We start from the raw sequence: 24,764 nt of genomic DNA, 5'->3' as shown, positions 1-24,764 counted from the left end.
GGGGGCATGACAGGGAGCGAGCACTGCAGTAACAGGGGTAGACACCACCAGGGTTGTTAAAAACACACAGCTTTGACACGTGTTCTACTTCAATCACTTGTGCTACAACTACCAAACACGTACAAAAGACTTCTCCAATACTTCCACGTGTGGTTGCAGCAAGGTTAGGATTTGGAGCGAGACCTTGACCGTGATCGGGAGTGTGACCTAGACGCAGACCTAGACCGAGACTTGGACCGAGACCTAGGTTTTGAAACAGATTTTGATCTGGAACGGGAATCTGATTTGATATTTGGTTTTGACTTGGAATTCGATCTAGATCTGGAGCGAGAAACCTGCTGCACCCCTGAATCCTCACCCTCCCCTTTTGCTTCCTTCTTGTCACACTCCGATTTTTGATGCTCCTTTTCTCTGGAGCCTGACCTGGACCGCTCGTGACTGTGCTTCCTTTTCTTCCTGCTCCGGGGCTTGCTGTCCCGCTTGCTGCACCTCTTGCCTTTCTCACTCTTGCTCCGGCTGCGGCTCCTGCTCCTACTCCTGCTCCTGCTCTCATCCCTACTTCTCTTCCTACTTTTCCTTTTGTCTTTACTAGGGCTCCTGCTCTCGGCCCTGCTCTTGCTCCTGCTTCTAGCCTTGCTAATGCTCTTCTCCCTGTCTTTGCTCCTGCTCTTCTCCTTGCTCCTACTCCTCATGCTCTCCCTCTGTTCTCCCCTGTCTCTACTCCCACTTCTGCTCCTGCTCTTACTCTTTTCCTTGCTGCGGCTCCTGCTCTTTGCTTTCTCATCACTGTTATGGAGAGCATCCTCAGATTTGTCTTTACTTCTGTTCCGTGATTTCTCTGCGCTCCTGCTGCGGCTCCTACTTTTATCCTCTTTACTTGGAGTCCTGCTTTTCTCTTTTTGGCCTCTGCTACGGCTCTTGCTTCGACTACGGCTCTTGCTTCTGGAACGGGACACAGACCTGAAAGTATAAAAACAAAAGAGTGATTCCCCTTAGCACGGCTTAGCTTTGAGCAGTGCTTAAACACCGTACGTGAGGTTTCCCCGCTGCAAATCCAGGTTGATCCCTCTCATTCCAGCGGGTGCTGCTTCCCCGCAAAGACGTACCTGGATCTTGATCTGCTCTTGGAGCGGCTGCTGCTGGCGCTGCGGCTGCGGCTCTTGCGCGAGTGTCGGCTGCGCGAGCGAGACCTGCAACGAGAGCAGCGTTGGGACGGGCTCCGCGGGAGTGGGGCTCTGCCGAGGCCGCCCCGCCGAAACGACGCCCGGCTTCAGCCTCCAAGGGAAGGGCGCGGGAATCGCTTCCCAAGCGGCGGAGTCAGGGTTGAGCGCAGAGACCTGTGCAGATAAAGCACGTGAACACGGTTCTTTCTGCTGTTCCCCCATGGAAAGCTGTTGGCTGATGCCCAAAGACGTGGGGCCTAACGGAGCTTCCACCTCCAGTTCCCCAGAATGGCCACCTGTCTGTGACCTTCCAAGAAACTTCAGCTGTTCCTTTATATTCTGGGATACTATTTTCTTACCTGGCTCTATAGTTAGGAGACACAACTAGGGCTCTCCGTCCTGTAATCCTTTCCACCTGGTTATCCATTGGGCACATGGGCCATTTTCAATGATATTTCACAAAGGTTTTAAATGCATGAAGTCCCCAGGACTTCTGGGAAATTCCTGCAATCCCCAGGAAGGAGGGACAACGCAGAGCTACCAGCTTGGGGCAGGGAAGAGGAGTCTTTCTCAAGACAAAGCGAGTTCTATGCAAGAGTACATGGGAGAAAATACTTGGGTGTTACTGTATGCTGAAGCATTTTTACCTCTCCTACCAAAAAGGCTGCAAATTTCTGAGCAACAGGGAACAGGTGGGATCTCCAAGCTGAGAAGTAACTGCCAACAGCAAAACCCTGTGCTCAGAATCGGTGCCACAAGAGCCTCCCGTGCCCTCCTCGGGGCACGGCTCCACGCAGAGCTCTGGGCGGCCAGTGGGGACGAGGGACCTGGCAAGGACGTTGGGTTGTGAGATGCCCACGTGCCCTGAGCACGACCCGGAGAGGCTCTGCTTTCCTCAGTTACTCGCAGGCAGCTGGTGAATTCCCAAAAGTTAATTTGTTTGAGAATTCAGAACGCCTGCGGGGTGTTTGGGAATGTGCTGTATATTCACGTCATGGCAGCTGGACTTCACCTTGGAGACATACCTTGAATGGCTTCGGGAGTAGGAGCGGCGCCGTCTCGATCCAGGTCTGTCTTCCACTAATCTAATCTTTCTGCCATTTACTTCTGTCCCGTCCAGCTTTTCGAGGGCTCTTTTCATGTCAGAATAGGATTTGAACTCAATCACACCTTCATTTTTCCTTCCTTTGTGTGCATCTGCATATGTCACCTCCCCTGCCTGACGCATATAATCCTGGAGGAAGAGGACAGAATAACCATTGCCTCGAGTCCAGGCTCGGCCTCCCGAGCCCATCACTCGCCTTCTCCACGCATGCCCATGTCAGCAAGGCTGGGCTGAACCCTCAGCATTTGCAGAACTAACAGTTTTGAGCAAGCCAAGTAACGCTCCACAGAGATGCAGGGTTGAGAGTTCTCATCTAAACCAGAACCTAAGGCCTCACACTTACATTCTAGCATCAAGTACGCTCTGGACAGCAACAAGCTTCAACTGACAGAAGTGATTAAGGAAAAAAATTGCTTGATCTATAAATCACATGTTAAAGGTAACTTAGGAAAGGTGAAAACCAAAAAGACCTAATAGGAAAAAAAGGCAAATTGATCCAATAAGCAACGGGAGCACAGGCCTCCCTCCATCCTACACCTCGGAAGCCCCTCGGGTTCTGCTGGGAGAAGCCCCCAGCAGGGAAAGCTCCCTTCAGGCTCCCTCTTCATGCTACCTGCTGCTCCCTCTCCTCTGCAGGGCCCACGTTCCATGGGGAAACGCCGTCCTTCCCCTTGGGACGTGCCTACTCCCACCCCGCACGCGCTGTTCGCAGAGGAGCAGCGTGCCCGGGGAGGAGCAGTCCTGCCACGCTCCACTCACAAGCTGGATACCAGCAGCAAAGACAAGCTGCTGAGGGGTGAAGCATCAACAACAAGAGACATTGCAGGAGTCTCAGCATGCACCTGAGCTACAGTTACATACTCAGTCACAGCCCAGTTTCTAACACGTCAAAGTTTGTTTGGAACAAATTTTACACATCCTTAGAAGACAGCCATAAATGAAAGCATTCCTGTAAGAACAAGTGTTTTTAATCATTTCTGCTATTGTTGACAAGGAAACACTACCTTTCACGGCTACATCTTGAATCTGCCCCCTGTTCTGCCCCCTCCAAGCCAGGATGGAGACAAATATGAACCTGCATTTCCCCTGCACGTGTGTTCACCTGTGCTATGGCCTACGCAGCGCATTTCCACTGCAGAGAATCACTTTTCCATTCCCTTCAGATTCCACCTGAGTTGTAGCTTTTACCAGAGATTTTGCACCACTGCTTGGAGGTGGAAGCAGCTTTTCCCTGAAACTTTCCTAAAGGGAGTTTCTCAGCGTGGAAATTCTCAACAGAGGCTGTGCAAGAACGGCACTGTCTTTCCAAAGAGCACCTTAGAAGTTGAGCAAAATCCAAAGTGACAAGGACAAAATTCTGTGACTCTCGCAAGCCCTACTGCTACCCCTGCTTAAAGTCTGACTTGGCAGGGCTGAAGGTAACACTGGAAGTATCTGCACGTGCTGTTGGGCCATGTGGAGCGAAGGGAGTACCCGCCTACCGCCCAGGGACACGCAGATCCGTGCGGATGCGGCTCCCAGTGCGGCCCGAGCGCCTGTGAACACTCAGGCTTACAGCAGCACCGACTGAACGTGTTGCTCCAAAAGCAGCAGCCGCGGGAGCACGCAGACTCGCTTCGACAAACCGGAGGGAGGAATACAGAGCTGGTACGAGTTTTTCTTGAGGAAACTGGAGCTAACTCATTTACCCTTTGTGCTCTTTAATAGAGAGGGTAAAGAAAGGGGCCCCCATACCTTAAGATCCTGCCAACTGCAGCGGCTTGACAAATTTTCCACAATCAATCTGTATTCTGTACGGGTCGGAGGACCGTACTTATCTCTTCCGCTTCTTCTATAACCATATCCACCTTTAGGAGGTGACAAGCAGACAGCAGTACTTCAAGCAGGGAAATGGAGCGCCGCTCTCCCCCCGGCCCCGGTCCCGACCGCCCCGTCCTGCCGCACGTCTGCGAACACAGCGAACGTCGCCCGCCCCGCTCCACGCGGCCCCGCGCGCAGCCTCGACAGATGCAAAGCTCTAAGTCATTACTGCAACGCCAGCACATAATTAAAGCAGAGCGTATTATAATTACAGCTGTAATTAACATGCAATTAAGTTTGTTTAGAAAATAAAATTGAAAAAAGAAACCAAATCATTTAAGCCAGTTTGCTAGTGTTACTTACAGTGCTTAAGGGCTTTCTGAATATCTGATATGAACAAAGATTTTCAGGCACCTATTTCAGATTAATCTCATCTGTCTCTACCCCTTGGGGTCCTCACCACCCAGGTCTAATAGGAAAAGGTTGCGGTCGTCACATGGCTTCCTTTTGGGTCAGCCAAGGGCCACAAAGGTCAAAGAGCCACTCGTGGAAGGGGAACCCAAGGTCAGCAAATGGAACAGGCAGCCAGCTTAGCCTCAAAGGATTCTTAATTCAAACATTGAGGTCTTTGTTAAGTCTAGTTAAACAACCACATTACAAAGAAACCATTAAAAGAGTTAAATAAAGTGATAATAAAAAATGGTACGAGAAACGGTTTATTAATTTATCAATTAAAACAGTTTAATACAAGAAACAAGTTAATAAATATTCAGAATGACAATTACATTTACAGTTACAGAACACTATTCACAACTTCAAATCGTCTCCTTTTTAAGTTATTAAAAAAGGAGTAAGAGCTGTTTGGTCTCAGAGAGGCCCCGGCCCGGAGGCCTGTTGGTGCTTACTGCGTGCGGAGCCGTAGCCGCCGTCGCGCCGCGGGCCCCGCGCGTGCTCCACGATCACCCTCTCCCCGCACAGGTCCTTGCCGTTCAGCTCGTACACGGCGTCGTCGGCATCGCGCAGGTCGTCGAACTCCACGAAGCCGTATCTGCACGGGGAGGAGAGCTGGGCTCAGGCAGGGCCGCCCGGGGCGGCGCCCACGCGGCCCCTTCCCGCAGATCCCCGGGCGGGAATGCGAGCGGGAATGCCTTCCCAGGGAACAGCAGCGCGAGCTCCTGCGGAGCCACCCCCTACTCACCGACCTGCTCCGAACGGGGCTGCCGTAACCGGGAATGCCGCTCGGCTGCTGCCGGCTGAGCGGTGCTCTGCAGCTCGCGGGATCGGGCTTTATCCCGCTTTTGGGAGAGCCCTGCTTTCCATTCGTGCTCGCAGCACGGAGCCACCTCAGTTCCTACACTTTGAACGGAACCTGCATGTGCAAGGGACCCGCACGCCCTGCTTGGAAAGTCTCACGCAAAAAGAAACCCTCAGGCAGGTCAACAAAAGGGCTCTTGTTTTAATGGGAGACTCTTTATTCTTGAGTGTAGACAGCGCCGATGATTCGGATAAAAAAGCAGCCCTGTTCAACCCGGTGAGATGCCTGCAGCTGCCCGCACGTCCTGCCCTCCGGGCTCTGCAGCCCTGGGCATTTCGGAGGACGTAGCAAGCCCAAACTTTTCCTGGACACAGGGAACCCAGCAGCCCAAGCAGGCACAAACCCAGGGAGCACAAACAGCCGCCCGGCTCTAGGGAGGCCACGCACAGCTTTTGCCTGCGCCTCCAAACCGAGTTGCACTAACCTCGCTTCGAGGAAATATAAGCGGATGAAGAGCAAGATGAAGGATACAAATTTTAAAACGCTTATTTTTAAATCATTTATGCAACGTTTTTCATTCAGTTTTCTACTACCAAACGAAGTGAGCGCCGTGCACTGCTCGCAGCCCGTCGCGTGCCTCAGCGGTGCCGGCCGTCCCCGTCCCCTCCCCGGGCTGGCACGGGTGGCAGAGCGGCCTCGTGCCTGGGCGCCCCGGGGAGCTCTCGAACCGCCTTCCGCAGCCGGTGCTCAGGGACGCGCCGCAGCTCTGCCGAGCAAACCCGAGCAGCGCTCCGGGCTGCCACATTCCCACCGTCCAGAGCAAAATGGCCCTTTAAAAATAATCACGTCGACGCCCCTTAGCCAAACCAGCGAAAAGGGGGACAGTGAGGAAAACCAAAGCGCTGTCACCTGGGGCTCAGACTGCGTGTCCGCAGCCGGAACGCCTTAGCCCTTCACTCACCTGCCCAGACCCACCCCCGTTTCGGGCTCCCCTGCAGTAACCGATGATATCGCAGCCCCAGGCAGAACCCAGGGCCACTGTTTTCAGCTGGCTGCAGAGCACAGGGCATCCTGGGCCGGGGTCTCCCCGGGGGAGCGGTTCTGTCCTGGTCTGTAAGGGCAGACCCATCCTGCAGAACCACCTCTGCCCTAGGCCGCCTCATCTCGAGGCGATTCCACACCCCAGGAACCCTGGGATAGCTCATCCAGAAACCAGGAATGTGGCAAACGGCCCAAATGAGGTAAGGAAGAACTTGGATAGGAGGGCATGTGCCACAGCGCGTCAGGGACAGAGCAGTGGGCTGGGGACAACTCCAGCTGCCTCAAAGCCAAACGCTGCACACTCGGGCACTTGGCCTCTGCCGGCTTTCCATGGAGCTCTCCCCAGCGGCTCCGACACGTTGGATTAACCTGCCTAAACCTGGATGGATGGCACTAGCTTTGCTGCCTTCCCTCCACTTGCTCCCAAAGGGAATACTTAACATTTATCCTGCACTGTTAATCCCTTCCATTTGGGAATATACTGAACACAAATAGTCCTAGAATAAGACATTGCTCTGACAGAAAAGGGAGAAGTTGTAACCAGAAACTTCACGTGTTCCTTAAAACAAAGGCCTCTAACAACCTTATACAAGCCCTCAAAGAGGAATATGTGATTTTACATGCAAAAAACCCTACATAGCCTACTCAGCACAGAAACAAAGGCAAGTGAGCCACCTCTGTTATGTTAAATACATATAACATTGCACCAGATGATCGAGGAACGGGGATCACGCTGGCTCCGAAGCAGAGCTGACACCACAGAAGGCCTCAGTCATGTACACGGCCTCGGCTGCGGCAGCCTGAAGCTGCTGTGTGATCTCCTCCAAGCGACTGCCAACACCGCTTCGTACGTGGCACAAAGCAAGAACGCCAGGGCTTTCACGTGAGGTAACGTGAAGCTGCCCCTGCTTCTGCTCCTGCACCAGAAAAGGAGTTTAAAAAGCACAGGCTCTTACGCTAAGCAAGGCTAGTAGGCCAAACCTCTCAAAAGGTGTTTTTCCTTTTAATCAGGAATGAAGGGAAGAAATGTAGTTTTCTAGAGTAGCACGATGCCCCAGATAAAAAGAAAAAAATATTTCCCCCCCGCTTTAAGCTGTTCCCATGTACCAAGGTGCCTAAGGCTGCAGGGCTCTTCACGCTCCTCCCCTGGTGTGTGGCACGGAGCCCTTTCCGACGGCATCCGTGCGGTGCCAGCCTTTTCCCAACGCTTGGGAGCCGGCGGTGCTGGACCCTGCGCGAGGGCGGCTGGACCCGCGGCGCTGCCCTCCCCTCACGCGAGGCCCCGCTCCGCTCCCACGGCAGCGCCAGCTCCACGGCCTTCCTAGTCCTGCTTTCCTGCATGGAAAACACGGGCAGCCCCCCCTAGAGCGGAGCCGGGCGGGTGAACTGCTGCCCTCAGCCTCATCGGGAGCAAGAAGGTGCCCCAAACAGCCAGGGAACTGGCGCCAGGAGAGCGCCCCACAGGCCACGCGCCGCAGGGCTCCCCTTGGCGAGGAGCACGCGCCTTCGGCCACCCCATTTACACACTGCTGGAGTCACCACTTCCGAGCGGATGTCGGAGTCGGTCGGGAGTTTGGCAGCAGTAATACTGAAGCTTCCTGAGCAACAGCAAGCACCTGAGACTCTCTTGGGTCTCTTGGCAAAATCTAATGCTCTACTTAAGGCAAAATGGATGACAATTTCATCTTATTCAGGTAATATTGGTCAAGCAGGAAAATCCACTGGAACGACAAAAATCATTGCAGAGTCACCTTACTATGTCCAGGTATGCTGGATACCTAGTTACACAACATATCACTATCTTATAATTCCAATCTAATTTTCAAAGGTACTTAATATCAATTGCTCTCAGGGAACTTAATGGGCAGAGTTAAAAATCAAACCACTTCCCCTTAAGCAACAAGCAGAGATTTTGAACCTAACCAGAGAAAAGGGAAGTTTGAAAGCTTTCAGTTCTGCTCTTTGCTCCTCAGGCTGATGGAGAAGGCACATCCCTCCATCTTGCAAAGGTTTTATGGGGAGTAAGTTTGAGGATTAAGCTGCAAACTCTGAAAAACAGTTAGTGAGGGACAGCAATTTAAAAACAGATATATATTTTTATCTGTGTACTTAAGCTGTTGAGGCTACAAATTGTTTTCACCATAAATAAAAGGTTCCAGCTCTTCAAATTATTGCTCTCAACTTTTAGTATGTTTTCAGAAGACAAAAAGATGGGATGAAACATCCAATTCTCTGGCCACCCAACACCTATTACTGCCATGCACAGCTCCAGGTGTCATTACAGACTGAGCAGGAACAAGCAAAACTTGCAAACCAAGAACGTGCAGTTAGAAGCTGCGATCAAAACGAAGCAGCCGACAAAAACGTGATTTTTCTTTTCCCATCCTTTTCTCGGGCAGACACTGCTCTGAGCTGCAAGCTGCCCATGCAAACGCCAGCAAGGCAGAGCCACGCCAGGCTCCGGGGACTCCGACGTGTCACATTCCACTTCCATTCTCCCGCTCGAGCTTTTCAGCTTAACTTCAATGCTAAAATCCCAACCAGCTGATCTTCTTCAGGCTAAGCATCCAAGATTTCCCTCACTTCCCAGAGAGGTTGAAAGGAGTTCCCGAGTCCCACACTGTGCAGGAATTTTAATCATTTGCTAAGCATTGCTAAAAATAAATTGCAGAGAAAGGATCAGAGACCGAACAAAGCAAACTGTAAAACACCCGACAAAAGCGCAGCACACGGATTATCCCAAGTGGAGACAGAAAATCTGATAGTTTAAGGAGATTTTTGTCAAACGAGAACTTTAAATACAAACCAACAATAGCTTGTTGAAAGCATTTCTGATTATACACCTCAAAGCGCATACATTTTTGAGTTAATCCAGGGAATATGCTTTAAGCTCCATCTAACCCACCGCTGAGGCAATTCACCATAAATAGCAAACCGCAAGGTGAAGGACAACTCAATCCTGTAACTCTCGAGTTTCCTGCGTTCCCATGGTTATCTACAACTTCTGAACACTCTCTGCCCCCAGTGAGGTTACACTGAGCAACTTCCATCTCTGCTTCAGAGCACCAGGATTTCACATAGAGAAAGGCCACGTTGTCCTCCTGTGCTCCAATACCTCCCAGGAATGGTTCATATTTGAGATCCTAGAAGCCTGATAGAGTTTGTTTTTCCAACAACCATCTCTAAAGAATTTATCTTCCAATTGGTGTTTTTATAGCACAAATATAAAATAATCCCTAACTGCCCAGAACCCCCTCATGGGTTCAGACCAGACCGGAAAAACAGCACCCTCCAGACTTCGCTTACAGGCAACCTACCTGAAGCTCTGCTCGTTAAAAACACCGACACGTGCACAACTGCTTGTTTGAAGAACAGCTTTTATTCACGTTATAAAGCTTACATACATCAACCTACCTGCAAAAACAGCAAGGAAACAAAATGAGCATTTTTCTACACTAAAGGACTAACTCTTGTAAGAGATTCCTCTTTTCCACTTCTAAAACAAAAATAGTAACTGGATGTTCCGGCTAGTAACAAAATCCGTATTCCACTCAGCCTCCCGAAAGCAAGACTTCAGGCTGGGTTTTTTTGGGAAGTAAAAACACCAACACTTGTTAGGCTGGAGTTTTAAGTGCTGGAAAAATCACAATTTTTCTCTCGGATACCCACACTTGGACATCTTGGGCAGGTCGTGGCGGAGCAGGACGTGGAGCCGCGCGTGGCTGGGAGGGCGCACGTAGGAGCAGCCGCCACGGCCGGGTCTCAGCGCGGCCTCGCGGGCCACTCGCCCCCGCGGAGGGAGCCCGCCCCGCTGCCCGCTGCCCGCTGCCCGCTCGGTGCCGAGGGGAGCAGCGGGGCAGGGCGCTGCGCGCAGGGCGACACGGGGACCCGGCCGGGGAGGAGGGCAGGGCTCTACCGCGCCCCGGGCTGCGGGGCAGGGACCCCCGCGGGGGACAGCACCTGCCCCAGGGGAGGTGGCACCTGGGCACCCTGCTCGCCCCAGCCTGGCACAGACAGGGACCCCAAGACCCTGCACTCCTGTCCCGAGGGATCCCCGTGCCCCATCCCCAGCAGCGGAGGGGCTCCAGCCCCACACTCCAAGGGGGCCCCAGCATCCTGCTCCCCCCTCCATTCCCATGGGGGCCCAGACACCCCGCCTCCCCCGCCCCACTGCCGAGGGGGCCCAGGCGTCCTGACCCCATCCCCAACCTGACCCTGAAGGGGAGCCCAGGCCTCCCCCCCGCATCCCCGAGAGCACCCAGGCGCCCCGAGCCCTCCGTTCCCTCCTCCCCCTCCAAGGGGGGCGCAGGCGTCCCGAGCCCTCCATTCCCCGCCCCCAAAAGCGGGCCCCGGGCGCCCTGCCCGCCCCCCGCCGCCGCCGCCGCCCGGCTCACCCGTTCTTGAGGTCCACCTCGAGGATGCGCCCGTAGCCCTTGAAGAACCGCTCCACGTCGCGCTCGCGCGCCTGGTAGCTCAGGCGCCCGATGTAGACGCGCGGCATGGCGCCCGGCGGCGCGCGGGGCGGGGCCGCTACGTCACCGCGCCGCGCACGTCACCGCGCCCGCCGCGGGGCGGGCCCTACCTCACGGCGAGGCCCCGCCCACTTCCCCGCCCGCCCCCCCCCGCTCTTAAAGCGGCCGCGCCGCGACCCGCCCGCAGCGGCTCCTTCCCTCCTGCGCGGGGGGATTGTGGAGTTATGGAATGGTGGTGCTTGGAAAAGACCTTCCACGTGCTCGAGGCCAACCGCAGCGGGCGTCTCGCCTGTGCGGGGGAGCGTAGGGGGCGTGTGGGGCACTGATGGGGCATGACAAGGTGTTAATGGGGGTCCCCTGCCTATAGGGGGCATTGATGGGAGCCCCCCATACAGAGGGTGTTAATGTGGGATCCCCTTCCATAGGGGGGCACTGATGGGGATGACAAAGTATTAATGGGGGTTCCCTATATATAGGATGTTAATGGGGATCCTCCTTGTCCTTCCCCATATACAGTGCATGGAGAGGGCTCCCCCTTTCCCACAGGCAGGGTCCTTATGGGGCTCCCCTTCCCCCTACGGGGAGCCCTAAGGGGCCTCCTTTTCCATAGGCAGGACACTGGAGTTCCCCTGTGTGCCAAGGTGCTTATGAGGCCCCCATATAGCAGAGGACTTTGGGGTTTCCCTTTCCCCTATGCAGTGTTAATAGGGCCCCCCTCTGCCCTGTTGGGGGGAGTGATGGGTCCCCTTTCCCCAGACGGAGGGTGCTGAGGGGGGTCCCACATGTGGCCCCCCTACCCCATACATCAAAAAAAAACCCAACAACCCCCCCCGCCAAAAAAAATCTTATAAATCACTATCTTTAAAGAAATAAAATAATACACAATAAACCGTGCACGTTCATCCCGCCCCAGCGTGGCAGTCAGTGTTCTGGAAGGTTCTGTGATGGCGGCGGCTTCCTGGCGCTCCACACGCATCCCGGCTGGGCAAAATAAGATAGGGGGTTAAAACACAAACGTTAATTTGTTATTTTTTTTCTAGGTTTCCTTTTTCCTTAAGGTTTCTGGCACGTTTTCTCCTCAGGTTTTTCCACTGGGAGGGTGGTGGGCTGGGGCTCCCCTCGCGACACTTCGCCCCGTGACGCCTGTGAATTAATTGGGGTGAATTAATGGAGTTGGGAGACTGCGGCGTTTATTCTCAGGGCTTGACAATTTGTCTCCATGAAAGTTGGTGGTGCAACATCGCGGCAAGCAGTGCTTGTGTCCACTGCGGCCTTCAGGATCTGGAGCTGGTGGAGATAAACTTCCCGTTTTTCTTCCTTCAGAAACATATAAAAAAGCAAAGCAGCTTTCCTGCCTTCTCAACTTTTAATCATTTTCTTTGTTTCGGAGGAATTTAGGCTATAAAACTCATTAGCTAATCCAACAAAAAAAAAAAGGGGGGGGGGTGAAGGAAAAATCTGTCTGTGTTTTGGCAGGCTCTTTTTTAGGCAGTTAAAAGAGCTTTAATGCAGTCTAACAAGTTGAGTTCCTAACATGGGCTGCTAATTTTAGTTTTAAAGTGGTTGATTTTTCAAAAGAAAAACAATCTTCTTTCATCTCCGGGAAGCCATTGTAAGCCTTAAAAATGACTAAGTGATCACCAACTTGCAAAGGTGAGAAAAGACCCCAATTTTAACTCTCATGTTCCACATCTCAGCCCCAATCTAGCACCGACTTTCCTCTGCATTGTGACCCCAGACGGAGGCCGAATTGGCTGTAAATTCAGCATTCTCTAGGCCTAAATCCATAGGTGAATCTGCACGATCCATGTCAGCCTGCGATCCTAAGGCTGGGTGAGCGGAACGATACAGCCCTGCTGGGCGAGCGGAACGATACAGCCCCGGACTTGCCCGTGTAGCCATAAGGATGTTTTTTTAGCTTGGGTAAGTGGGTTTTTCCTTAGCAAAGGGGGCTGAGGAGTATGGGAGATGCGGCGATAACTGAAGGGATGTCCTGGGGTGAAACCTTGGGTTAGAAGTCCATAAATATCTCAGCCCACCATAAAAGAAACAATATTTGTTTTTGAGAGAGGAGAGTGGCTGAGCTTGTGTTTGCCCAGAGATACTGGATGGATTGGGCTGGTTGGCGCTGCCAGCCTGGTTGGGTGACACAGAGGTGGTGTCATTCACACCTGTCTGCTGGAGGGACACAGTCATGGGCGGTCTGGCTGTCCCATACCCACCTGGCCCATGGGATCGTCTTTGGCGGTGTCCCACAAATGCTCTTTTCCCTCCCCACAGGCCTGATGCTTTTGCTGGCCTTGTCTCCGAGTCCAGGACCAAACCCTCCCTTTCCAATCCCGAATATCTGGGTGAGCAGATGGGCAGCTGGAAAGCAAAGCCGTGGGCAGCAGCAAGGGCTGCGCGTCGCTCCAGGAGGGAACGCCGGGCGCAGGAGCCGGCGGCACAGCCATAGCGTCTTGCCAGGGAGAAACCAGCCTCGGAGGGGGCCCGTCGCCTCCGCCGGCTGCCGAAATGCTGGATACGGGGCTGCGCCGTGAGCTCCACGCTCCTCCCATGCTGCTCGCCTGCCTCGGCGGGCATGCGGCCGGGCCAAGCTGTGCCCAAGCGTCTCACACGTCACTCCAATCACAGAAAAATTTATTGGCAATATCTTTTGAAAAAAACAACATTGATTTTAAAGATTTCTCGGCAAGTCTCACAATCAGTGCCAGTGGTTTAGTAAGAGCAGCAAAAAATAATTCAAGTCAAGACACTGCAGAAAGCCCCCCCGCCTTTTTACATGCGCTGGAGACCCCAGGAAAGGCCGACACGGGGAGCTGGTCTCGCACCGAGGCCTTGGGCCCAGCACCCAGGGCCAAGGCACCAGGGAAATTCAGCTGCAAACCCAGAGGTGAGTCCTGTCCCGGGCACAAACGTGGGGCCACAGGAATCGGGGCTCTCCCTGAGACATCTCCCTTGCCGTGGTGGGACAGTTCCTGCTGGTGTGGCAGTGGTGGCTTGTGCCTGCTATATCTTCATTTCTGCCCATTTTTCTGCTATTTTCCCAGCCTTTTTCTTTGAGCAAAGCCCTCCAGACCTGAGCCTGCCCTGGGCAGTTGGAGCTGGCTCATTAGCCCCTTGCAATGCCACGAGGGTCGCAGGTGCCAGGCACTCGCTGGCCTTGCACGTGTCTTCTCTTCCACGAAGCAACTTGTCCTCGTGGTTTGCACCAGCACCCCCCGACCTGCTCCATCTGCCCCGCTCCGTCCTGTCCGTCTCGGAGAATGACTGACACTGCCCTGAGAAGGGGCTCAGGAAGGGTCTCTCCTTGCTCTTCCCAAGGAACTGCTGCCTCCCTGGAGCAGGCACGAGGCTCTGGCTGGGACTGTGAGACAGCAGAGCAGCATTTAGTGGGGAGCCAAGAGCAGGGATGGGAGCCTCCGACCCCGCTGCCCTGGACACTCCGGCCTCTCGGGGTTGGGGGTGGCCAGGAGCAGGAGCACCCTGAGCAGCAGATGTGGCTGTGGCAGCGCGGGCCCGGCAGCAGCGACCCGGCGCCGTGCACAGCGACCTGAGAACAGCCGGCATCGCCTGTAGGCGAGGGCAGGACAACAGCAGAACCCAGTCTGGAGGTCATCAAAGAGGCAGGCGGCGGCGATCGGCCATCGCAGGCTGAAGAAACCCAGTGCCCTCCCTGCGCTGCCCCAAAGGGCACTTCTGCAGCTCAGGTTTTGGCTGCCCCGTCAGCTGCCATCACCCCCATTGGCAATTCCTGCAGCAGCTGCCTCGACCCTGAGCTCTCCATCGCACTGAAACTAATCGAAGCTAAAGCGAGGTGGGAATCTCTCTGCAGAGCGGGAGCGTCACAGGATGAGTATCTGCTTGGATGACGTGAACGGCTTCATGGAGGCCTCCAGGGCGGCCCGGTAGTCCTCCAGCGGGACCTCGGTGCAGGCCGGCGCGCCGAGCTGGCCCCGCTGGACGAGCTCGCACAGGCTCTGCATCATGCTCTGCAGGCCGGCCTTGTCTGCAAAGGATGGGACCGCTCTACTCCTGCCAGCACCCATGCTTGCAAAGAGCCAGAGCCACCAAGAAACTCCCGGGCAAAATATTTGCCAACACCCGAACAGGTCCCGGTGGCACCGGCTCCGCAGCTGCTGCAGCGCAGGAGGGACAGGTCCGCCACGAGCACGTCCACCCACCGCTTCAGGGACATCCTTCAGCAACACCCAGGCCCGCGGCGCCCGCTACCAGCTTACTGTGCATTTGGTCCTTCTTCCACTGGGTCATCCAGAACCCGCGGAGCTTCACGTCCTTGAAGATGAAGGCACTCTGCGAGACGGGGAGACACTCGTCACAGGGCGGTTCTGTCCCACGTGGGCCAGAAGGCCACATCCCCCCCCAGGGTATTTCTAAGCTCTTGCAAGTTTGACAGTGGTTGAAAGGTGGCAACGAGGATCTTCAGCTCTCCTGTGAGAGCTTTAATTTGTGCCAAATTCGCTTTAGCAAGTTCACGTTAAGGAAACAGCTCGCGCGAGCCCAGGGTCTCCACGGCACCGCGGCTCGGGGCTGCTACAGGCCCACGGTTAGAGGGGCTCCACGTTGCTAGAACGAAGCTAAAGCGAGCGGGAGCCCGGCGGGCTCCTCGGCGGGCGAGGGGCAGCTGCGGAGGTGCCGATGCCTTGGAGCGCACGGAGCTGCCGAGCCCGTGACTGCAAGTCACGTACTCACCACAGGGACCGTCACCGGCTGCTTCGCCATCCCCCCGTACGTCACCATCGTCCCCCCGCGCCTGCAAGGGCAATGGGACACTTGGGCCGCTGCAGTCCCCAGTGCGGATTTCCACGTCTCTTACCTCTCCTTCCGTTACGCCCCCACGCCCTGCGGTGCAGACAGGCTCCTCCCGACCCCGGAGTTCCCTTTGCGGTGGGGAGCTGGGAGCTCTTCCCCGCGCAGCAGGACCCGAGTTTGCTCTTTGGCCCAAACTTACTGCAGGTGCCGCAGCATCTCGGTCGCGCTTTTTCCTCCGACGCAGTTGAGGGCCAGCCGGGGCTTCGGGGTGCTCTGCAAGAGCCAAGGTCTCACCAGCAGCCGTCAGAAAGCGACGCTGCCCCCCGTGCCTGGGGGTTCCCTTCTCTTGAGCGCGACACCACAGCCCCCGAGCAGGCACCTGCCTTAGCACCAGGGTCTCCTTGGGGACAGCGAAGGGTCCTAACCAGGGCTCCAAAACCCAATGGCAGCAGCAAAGGCCCCCAGTGCTGCAGGGCTAAATGCCAACCCAGAGAAGGCTCAAGGGAAACCACTCCAAGGGCAGCAGGAAAACTCACATGCAGGAGGATATTCCCCATCAGTGACACATGTTGCAGCTCTCAGCACAGGACATTCCCCGCAGTACATCGGGGTGCAGCACTTCATTGCAGTCTGCTCCCCAAAAAGGCCTTTTTTTCCCCTGTTTAACTGGGAAGGCTCTTCCTGGCAGCCAGCTGGATGCTGGACGCGCTGCTCAGCTTGGAGAAGGGCTGGGAGGTGACCAGGTGACTGGAGCAGTAGAGACACACGCGTCCCAGCAAGGTGGCCTTTTGCAAAAGGCACTTTGAAACCCAGAGTTTGGCAGATTCACTGCATGCTCCTGTCAGCAGATGGGCACGTTTGGAAGAGATTTGGAAGAGCTGATTTCATAGTGCCCTTCCCGTCGCCCGTACACCTTTGCTCAGAGCTACAGGGAGAGCCTCGGACCGTCTCTCTGGAGGGATCAACAGCAGGTACCTTAAATATGTCGTTCATGTCTGGCTTCCTCAGCATCTCCTCCGTGATGACGTGGTCTGCGCCGAGGGACACGAGTCTCTCCACCAGCTTTGGGAGATCCGGTCTGGAGGGGAAACAGAAGGCAGAGACCGGATGAGCCGCAGAGGACGGGGCAAGGAGCAGCCCCTTCCTTCCCCCTCCTGCCCAGGGGTCCTCGTGCACGGCCTCACCCTGCCCGTGTCACCCCGCGGTCCCCGTGGGCATGAGCGGTTGGTGCTGGGAGCAGGGCGGCCCTGCGGCCACGCCGCAGCCTCCCCTGCTCCCCGGAGAGCGGGTCTCGGCGCCGGCTCACCTGGCTCGGACCACGTTGATGGTCCTGATGCCGGAGGCTTTGGCGATCTGGATGACGGCCTGGCCCACGCCGCTGTTGGCGGCGTTCTGGATGATGGAATCGCCTGCGGAGCAGCGCGGTCGCCGGCTCAGCTTGGCCTCCCGGTGCCCACCAAGGCCCTTCCCTCACCGGGGTGGCAGCTTGGCTGCCGGAGGGGGTTTCTGCTGCGGAACGGGCGGGCAGACGCCCCGACCCTCCGCTCCTCCACGCCGCGGGGACGCCGCGGCCGCCCCTTCCCCTCCGGCCTCCCGGCCGCCCTCCTCACCGCCGCCACGTACCCGGGCGCAGGCTCTCGAAGTCGGCCAGCATCCTGTAGGCCGTGCAGGGGTTGACGCCCAGTGTGGCGGCGCACAGCACGGGCACATTGCCGGGCACGCACAGCAGGCTCTCCTCGGGGAACACGGCCTCCGTGCGCCACGTCCCTGCCGAGGGGCAACGGTCCCGCATGGAGGAGGCCCCACGGCCGCTGCTCCGCGCAGGCCCCGGGCCGTGGCAGCCCGAAGGCCCTGGGGAGCTGGGGCGCCCGGCGGGGACGCGTCCCGGCTCCCGCCAAGAGCGGGTGCCCTCGGGCCGTACGGGCCGCCCGGGGCCCCCGTACACCTCGGCACAGGGGAGGGGAACCCCTGGCTGCCCAGGGCCGTCATTTAATTCCCAGGAAAGTCTGGCCATTCTCTAGAGGCACAATCAGAACGGGGCTCTCCGAGTGTGCAGAACTAACGGAAATACTCCGTATCCTGCAGATGAACCCATAGATTCTAAGCCAATTTTCTTAGATTTAGCAACTCTTCATTCACATCCGATTTAACCCCCTATCATCCATTTTTATGTTTAAAAATATCCCATTTGGAGCTTAACTAGATCGCTTTCCTCCTCCCATTAAGGGAAAAAGCCTTTGAAAAGAAATAGGCAGGGAACGAGCTCTTATGCTAAACCAGAACCAGCAATTTTTCCTGCCCATTGGCATTTTGGAGTAGCACAAGAGACATTTGCTGAAAAGTAAATTCCCGTGCCTTGCCATCAAGGCTCTGTGAAGGGGGCACAGTAATGACACGCGAGCACGACCTTGCGCAGGGCGGGCGCTTCGTCCCGCGCCTGCGGAGGAGCCATAGGCAGATGTGACAAACACAGGCGCTCCCGGAGAACAGCAGGTTGCTGTAGCGTTTCCTAACGGCCCAGAAGGCCCCTTATAGCTCTGCACTGCAGAAAACCACATTATTTCTGAATTAAACTTCAGTGCGAGCAGCGGCACCGCTCCTGCCCCGCGTCCTGCTCCCGAGCTCACCTGGAAAAACGTGCTCAGGAACAAGCGGCAGGAAGAGTGAGGCCAGAACGGGTGCAGTTTAATGCTTAAAACCACACATAAACAGGTGAGAAATTCAGGGGCCCCATACAGCTCCCCAGCTAGGCCGATGCTCCTTGCCCAGGACAACACGAGCCATTTTATTGAAGACTGTGGCACTAAATGGGTCCCAACTGCTGCTTCCCTTGCCTGCAAAAGTCTCTAATGGAGTTTTTTTAAATTTTTTTCTCAATTTAATTCTATGCAATTGCTGTAACTGGGAGGTGCATGTGGTTAGAGCAAAGACCGCACTAGGGAGAGGAATGGTTTTTGCTCCAGGACGGCACTAGGACACACATACTCCTAAATCTAGGAGGGAGGGAAAGGGCTGCGGGAGCGCTGGGAGCCGCTGGGAGCCGCGTGCCCGGAGCGCGGCGGGGGCTCACCGAGGCCGGCGTCCGCGGGGATGACGCAGTCGCCCGGCGTCACGGCCGTCACGCGGCTCCCGACGCGCAGCACTCGGCCCACGCCCTCGTTGCCTCCGACCGCGGGCAGCTGCGGCAGGAGCGCGTACGTCCCTGCGAGGAGCCACGCTGGCGCCGGGCGCGTCGGGAGCGTGCGCCCGCCGAGGACGCCCGCGGGCCGCAGCGTTACCTTGGATCATGTTGATGTCCGCGGGGTTGATGGGGGCTGCCAGCATCTTGACGTGAACGTCGCAATCCCCGAGCGGGGCCAACTCCAGCTCCTGTAGCCTGCGCGGGGACACGCACAAGGCACAAGGGCATCAACGGGCGCTCAGCTGACGGCACTTGCGCAGGGAATAAGCGCAAGAAGGGATCCCTGTCATCTTGGGTCTAAAAGAGCAGGTTTTGGGGAAGTGCTAAGACAACTGCATCCCCACACACCATCCTCTCCACTTGCAGGTGCGGCCTCGTCATTCCTGCTTCCCAGGGAGCTGTGCCGGGGGTGGAAACAAACCCAAAATACTTCTTACATGGAAAAGAGCCCTTCCAAGGGCCCCCTCATGGGAAAGAAGGGCCCAGTGCCGAGTTACTGTCCTCCCTACCTCCCGTCCAGGCCAAATCTGTTGCGACTTGCCCATTTGCAGGATGAGGGGCAATTTTAGCTGCATTTGAGCTATGGGCTCGGCAAAGAAGCCGTCGCAGACCCCGCGCGGCTGCCGGTTTTCAGAACAGTTATTCACTGCAGCTACATCCTGCCAAGAGCGTGTCGCTGGGAAGCCCATCCGCGCTTCTGTCCCCAGCCTGTCCTGGGCGGGCAGAGCGCTTCCCCCCTCTTCCTCCTCGAGGCCGCGTGGCTGAGCGCCGAATTTGAGCTGTGAATTAACACGACGCACTTGTCGGGAGGCTTTTAGCATGCAGGAATCCCGTAATCAGGCTGTAAAACCACCCCAAACTGCATCAGGAGGCTTACAGGGAGCAGGAAACAGGCCTGGGTCACTGCATCCTGCTCCAAGGCCGACTCCAAGCAGGAATCTCAGAATCAGCATCTCGCTTCCCAGTGCTGATACTTTGGCACCAAGAAAGAGTTCCTAAGCTTAGCACCTCTTGAAAAAATTGCTTTGGCAATAGAAACCACTGCCGATTTTTGATTGTAGGGGCTGTAACCAAACCCACCAAGCTGGCTAAGGGACCGCGTGGTGCCATCAAGCAGAGTGGCCCTCCATAACCTCCCTGGGGCCAGCAAATTGTGCAAGAAGCTCCTTAATCTGCCCAGCGCCGGTCTCTGCAGCTCCCAACGTCCTGTTTCGGCTCTGGGGGGAAGTCGGGTCCCCAACAGCCCTTCCAGAAAGCGCCAGGAGCTGCTGAGAAGCCGCGTGAGGAAGAGTCACGGGGCGAGGTTTGCCTTGCACAAGAGACAGGGCTTGGGGCCGGGATGCAACCCGGGGGAGAGCTGCACCTTCCCTGTTGCCAAAGTGCTACTCGAGGCATGAAAAAAGGGCATAAAATCTACTAAAAATGCAAGTGTCCCTTTGCCAGGCCCTTTTTTTTTTGGTCTGGTTTTGATGCAGAAAGTCTGTATCAACAATGAAAAGCACCGGCCAGGATTTCTTCACACTCACTTAGGTTCTGGGGATCGACAATGCGGCCCCCAAATCTGGGCTCTCTCTGCACATGCACCCAAGGGCGCTTGCTACGTCTTTGCTAGGGCATTTTGGACAGTTCTAAGTGTGAGGCAATTTTAAGGCAGCAGCTGAGGTCCGGCTCCCGTCTGCACCACCCGCTGCCACCCCCAGGCCAGCCCCTCAAAACGCCCCTGCAGAGCTTGACAGTCCCCTAGGTGCCCCAGCACCCCCTTTCCATGCCCCCCACTGCAACCCCTGTTGCAACGCGCCCACCCCACACGCACGGTCCCACTGCAATGCCCGCACCCTGCGGCGCACCCAGGGTGCCCCCCCGAACCTGTACCCGCCTTGCAATGACCCCTACCCTGCACACCCCACTGCCACCCCCTCCACCGCAACGTCCCCCCGGCAGTACCTCCCCACCGCAACATCCCCCCTCCTCACTGCAATGTCCCCCCTCCATTGCAATGTCCCCCCTTCCTCATTGCAATGTCCCTTTCTCCACTGCGACACCCTCCTCCCCTCATTGCAGCGTCCCCTCTTTCATTGCAAGGCACCCCCCATTGCAGTGTCCCCCCTCCATTGCAGTGTCCCTCCTCCTCAATGCAATGTCCCCCGATCCCTTGCGACACCCCCGTCCCCTCCCCGCCATTGCCATGTCCCCAACCCGCACCCCGGCCCTTACTGCAGCACGGCCGCGGGCTCCCCGTGCCGCGCGTAGAGCAGCCCCCGCGGCCGGGCCGGGGCTGGAGCCGAGCCCGGTACCGCGGCCGAGCGGGCCCGGCCCGGGGGTGCCGGGAGACCCCGCACCCCGCGCAGCGCCCGCGCCGCCACCCGCTGCATCCCGCGCCGCCAGTGACGTCACGGCGGAGCCCCGCCCCCGGCGGGCCGGCCCCGCCCCTTCCCTGCCGCCCTTAAGGAGGCTCCGCGCGCGCGGGCCCGGCCGTGCGCTGAGCTGCGCGCGGGCTCTGCGCGCTCCGGAAGGGAGGGAAAAGGGGGGAAACGCGGGTATTTGGGGGCCTACGTTTGTACGCACGTGCAAAAATACGTGTGGAAAATGCCAAGGGGGTGATTGCTTAAAAGAGCGGCTGCCTGGCACTGATGGCAAAGAGAAAAGGAAAACAATCCTAACGGTGATTTAATCCAGCGCTTTGCGTAATTATCTTGAGGGAAAGGTCTCATTTATCGTCCCAATTAAAACTAATTTTATCAGAGGAGAGGGGAAAAATAAACCAGTGGCCAAAAAGCTGCATTTACTGACTGATGTGTCACCGCGGAGCAAAGGGCGATGGTGACCGGCCGCCTCGGGGAAGCCCTCAGCGAAGCGGCCCGCGTGCGAGCAAGGGGGCAGTGCGCGGGAGAGTGGCAGCCGTGAAGGTGCTGCCCTGGCTGCAGAACTCTCCATTTGCACCCAATTGTTTCCCGCTCTCTGGGTGACGATGACTCCCCTCGCACCCCATGGGAGGTGACACGGGCAGTCCACAGGTGCCCAGAGCCACCTTGCCCAGCTTCCCCCTTCCTCTCCCTTCCTTCCTCCTCCTCCCTCTCTTGTTGTCCCTCTCTCTTTCCCTCCTTCCCTCCCTCCCCATTGGCACCAAGGTGAGCCTGGTTCAAGTCCCCACCGGGCCCCCAGGTGCCAGGAAGAAGGTCGTGGTGGGTCCCTGGCGCGTCCATGGCGGGTCTGTAGTGAGCACATCAGATCCATGTCAGATCCACGGAGAATCCATGCTAGTCAATGGCAGCTCCATGGTGGATCCATGGCAGCTCCAGGAAGGATACACTGTTGGATACACTGTAGCAGGTCTGTCCTGCTCAAGGGCGGGTCTGTGGTGGGTCCTTGGTAACCACTGGAAGTGTGCAGGGTTCCCAGCAGGTCCATGGTGGTCTACAGTGGATCCAAGGCAGTCCCATGGAGGCTCTATGGAATATCCGTGGCAGCTCTGTGGTGGGTCTACAGCAGAGCCACAGTGATCCATGGAAACTCCCCTGTGGATCCGGGCTGGTCCATGGCAGGTCTGTGGTGGGTCCGTGTTAGGTTCATGGCCGGTCTGTGCAGCATCCATAGAGGGCCCGGAGAGGATCCACGATGGCTCCAGGGCAGGCCCGTGGTGACTCCATGGTGGTGCCAAAGCCCCAGCCCCGTGTGCCGACCCCGCCGTGTGCCGACCCCGCCGACAGACGGGGCTCGCCGGGCGCCCGTGCCCCCGCCCGGGGGCTGCACCACGGCCCCGCGCACGCGGGGCCCCCGGCACGGTGACACCCTCCCCACTCCCACCCGAGCCTCCCTCGTCCCACGGGAGCCCCCCGCACCGTGACGCCCCCCGAAAGCGGAGCCCCCCCGTCCCACCGGGGCCCTCCCGCGCCGGCTGCGGCGCCGCGCGGCGGCCGCCAGGGGGCGGCGGCGGCCCGGGCTGGCGGCGGCGGCGGCGCTGACGTCACGCGGCGGGGCGGCCGCCGCTATTTGAGGCGCGGGGCGGGCGCGGGCCCCGTGCGCCGCCGCGCCGGATCCGCGGGCCCCGCAGGCGGCGGCGGCGCCGCGCGCCCCTCCCCGCCGGCCGCGCGGGCTGCACCATGCGCAGCGCCCGGGCGCTGCTGCTCGCGCTCGCCCTGCGGGTCTGCGCGCTCGACAGCGAGACGCCCGCCGGTGAGCGGGGCGCGGGGGGCCGCGGGACGCCCCGGGGGCGCGGGGCTGCGCTCGCGCGGGCGCCTTCCCGTGCGCTGTGCGCCGCGGGGCGCGCGCACGGGTGCCCGCGCGCGGGGCTGCGCTCGCGTGGGGCGCGCGCGTGCACGGTGCCTCCTGGCGGGTCGCGCGGGGTCCGCCGTGCCCGGGGGCGTTGCGCGGGCTGCGCCGCGCACGGGTGCGCTGGGCCCGGGGCGCCCTCGCCCGCCGCCCCGCGCCGTCGGGGCGCGCTTCGCCGCGGAGCTCTCGCAAGTTTCACCGGCCGCTCGCGGCGCCGCTCCGGCTCCTCCGCTCCCGTCCCCGCCGTTTCCCGTGCCTGTTGCCTCCGCGCCGGGGCCCAGACCCGCTTTATTCCCTGTCCCGGTGCCGCCGCCCCCGAGCAGCCCCGAGGCGCCGCAGCGCGCGGGCCTCTCGCTCCCGGTTCCGGCTCCCGACTCCGGCGGCGCCGCCGTCCTCCCTTCTTCTCATCCTGGGCACAAGCAGGAAATAAAACTTTATTTACGGCTGCAGCAGGGGTGCTGTTTGCAGGAGGTCCCGCTCGCTTGCACGGTGCCGTATCCCGCCAGGCCGCGTTGCGCAGCGCTTCCCGGGAACGCTCCGCACACAACTCCCGTTCGTCGTCGTTGTTATCCGTGCCTCAAATGTTTGGACGTGTCTCTCGCCGCAGGATCGCAGCGAGCCGGGCTCGGCCTCCCTCTGCTCCCGCCTTGTGCCTCGGCCCCGGGGAGGGATCTGGGGAGAAAACAGGTGGCATCCACGGCCTGGCCGCGGGCAGCGTCGCCCTGCCCGGAGGGAGCTCCGGTTACAGCAGCCCGCTCGGCCGCGCGCTTGCTGCTGCTCTTAATTTTGCTGGGATATAATCAGAGTTCGGCTAAAGTGGTTCGGTTCTTATGTCTTCCCCGCTCCTGGAGTGTGTTTGCGCGGAGCGAAGCTGCTTCCTCATCCTTTTTTTTTTCTTTTCCAAGAGAAAGGGACAGCACCAGGAAAATGTCCCCTAAATCCCTCCCTTTCCCCATGCGGAGCCGGGGGGCTCGTGGCAGCATCGTCGCTCGCTTGTGGAAGCGCCGAGGAGGGTCGGGGCCAAGCTTTGCCACGGGTCCTGGCGGGGGGGTCCAAGGGCCCCCGTCCCTGGGGATGGTTAATTGGGGGTTAATGGGGCCGTTTAAGGGGCAGCGTTGGGAGCCCTTGAGCGGGAAACCCGAGGTGCTGGGACCCCCCCCCGTGCGCTGCCCTCCGCCCCTTCCCGAGCGGGCGCCGCTGGGACCAGTCATTAAAATTTCCCTGTGACTGGAGCTGTCGTCGCAGATCCATCAGGCGGAGGACGGCGGGGGAGGGGGGAGCAGGTTTGGCGGCCCCCGGCTCCGTCTCCCGCCCGGCTGCAGCCCATCGGCGCCGTCTTGTCCCGCTGCATCCCTTAAAAATCCAGCGGGTCCCCATCCCGGGCGGGTGTCACCCCGCTCCGTCCCTCCTGCTGGGGTGGATTCGCCCCTTGCCGGGGGATTAGATGGGCTCCCCGCGCCGGGTGCCGCTTTGTCCGTCCCGGTGAACGGGAGCGGCCGAGCGGACGCGGCCCCTTTGTGGGGCGGCTGCGGGGCTTCCCGGCCCCGCTGTGCGGCAGCGCCGCGTCCTGCGGAGCGGCCGGGGGACGCTCGGGAAGGGAGCCCGGGCTGGGGTGGTGTTCGGGAATGGAGCCCCTTGCCAGGGAACCACTTGTGCTGGGGACCTTGCACTTGCACCTCTCCGAGCGGGACCAGGGCGCTGGGGA

The 24,764-nt window shown here is 58.3% G+C and overlaps 3 protein-coding genes and 1 long non-coding RNA gene across 7 annotated transcripts in view; 1 reads left to right on the top strand and 3 right to left on the bottom strand.

Moving 5' to 3' along the window:
- Positions 1 to 24,764, bottom strand: part of LOC148596322 (uncharacterized) — a 172,013-nt gene that overhangs the window by 97,648 nt on the left and 49,601 nt on the right. The gene's annotated exons all lie outside the window — the stretch shown is intronic.
- SRSF4 (serine and arginine rich splicing factor 4) lies at positions 27 to 10,889 on the bottom strand. Its single transcript, XM_088523471.1, has 6 exons — positions 10,759 to 10,889; positions 4,974 to 5,116; positions 4,003 to 4,115; positions 2,189 to 2,397; positions 1,107 to 1,190; positions 27 to 960 (listed from the first exon to the last, which is right to left on the bottom strand). Exons 1-6 carry the CDS (start codon positions 10,863 to 10,865, stop codon positions 165 to 167), a joined length of 1,452 nt encoding a protein of 483 aa, XP_088379597.1. The 5' UTR covers positions 10,866 to 10,889; the 3' UTR covers positions 27 to 164.
- Positions 14,678 to 21,162, bottom strand: MECR (mitochondrial trans-2-enoyl-CoA reductase). Its single transcript, XM_088523431.1, has 10 exons — positions 21,005 to 21,162; positions 18,888 to 18,985; positions 18,680 to 18,811; positions 17,233 to 17,376; positions 16,916 to 17,018; positions 16,585 to 16,687; positions 15,809 to 15,882; positions 15,550 to 15,610; positions 15,078 to 15,150; positions 14,678 to 14,845 (listed from the first exon to the last, which is right to left on the bottom strand). The coding sequence occupies exons 1-10, from the start codon at positions 21,160 to 21,162 to the stop codon at positions 14,682 to 14,684; spliced, it is 1,110 nt and encodes a 369-aa protein (XP_088379557.1). The 3' UTR covers positions 14,678 to 14,681.
- PTPRU (protein tyrosine phosphatase receptor type U) overlaps positions 22,882 to 24,764 on the top strand; it is a 49,249-nt gene continuing 47,366 nt past the window's right edge. For all 4 annotated transcript variants that reach the window (XM_088523486.1, XM_088523481.1, XM_088523479.1 and 1 more), the window contains exon 1: positions 22,882 to 22,963. In XM_088523486.1, coding sequence (XP_088379612.1) covers positions 22,891 to 22,963 — 73 coding nt within the window. In that variant the 5' untranslated portion in view covers positions 22,882 to 22,890. The remainder of the gene's footprint in view (positions 22,964 to 24,764) is intronic.

Source organism: Tinamus guttatus, unplaced genomic scaffold (genome assembly GCF_059628265.1).
Source record: "Tinamus guttatus ecotype Peru unplaced genomic scaffold, ASM5962826v1 Tinamus_guttatus_pri_ptg000014l, whole genome shotgun sequence".
Classification (NCBI taxonomy): domain Eukaryota; kingdom Metazoa; phylum Chordata; class Aves; order Tinamiformes; family Tinamidae; genus Tinamus; species Tinamus guttatus.
The sequence above is the reverse complement of the archived record's forward strand: the minus strand, read 5'-3'. Positions and strand labels throughout refer to the sequence as shown.

What these genes read in the sequence shown, in the direction of transcription:
- SRSF4 (XM_088523471.1), bottom strand. Translation starts at nt 10,865, where the DNA reads ATGCCGCGCGTCTACATCGGGCGCCTGAGCTACCAGGCGCGCGAGCGC. An exon ending in GCAGTTGGCAGGATCTTAAG is followed by an intron (nt 2,398 to 4,002) that starts GTATGGGGGCCC and finishes CTCTTCCTCCAG; the next exon opens with GATTATATGCGTCAGGCAGG. An exon ending in AAGAGCAGATCAAGATCCAG is followed by an intron (nt 961 to 1,106) that starts GTACGTCTTTGC and finishes TTATACTTTCAG; the next exon opens with GTCTGTGTCCCGTTCCAGAA.
- MECR (XM_088523431.1), bottom strand. Translation starts at nt 21,162, where the DNA reads ATGCAGCGGGTGGCGGCGCGGGCGCTGCGCGGGGTGCGGGGTCTCCCG. An exon ending in CTTCGAGAGCCTGCGCCCGG is followed by an intron (nt 17,019 to 17,232) that starts GTACGTGGCGGC and finishes GCTGCTCCGCAG; the next exon opens with GCGATTCCATCATCCAGAAC. An exon ending in ATCAACGTGGTCCGAGCCAG is followed by an intron (nt 16,688 to 16,915) that starts GTGAGCCGGCGC and finishes TTTCCCCTCCAG; the next exon opens with ACCGGATCTCCCAAAGCTGG.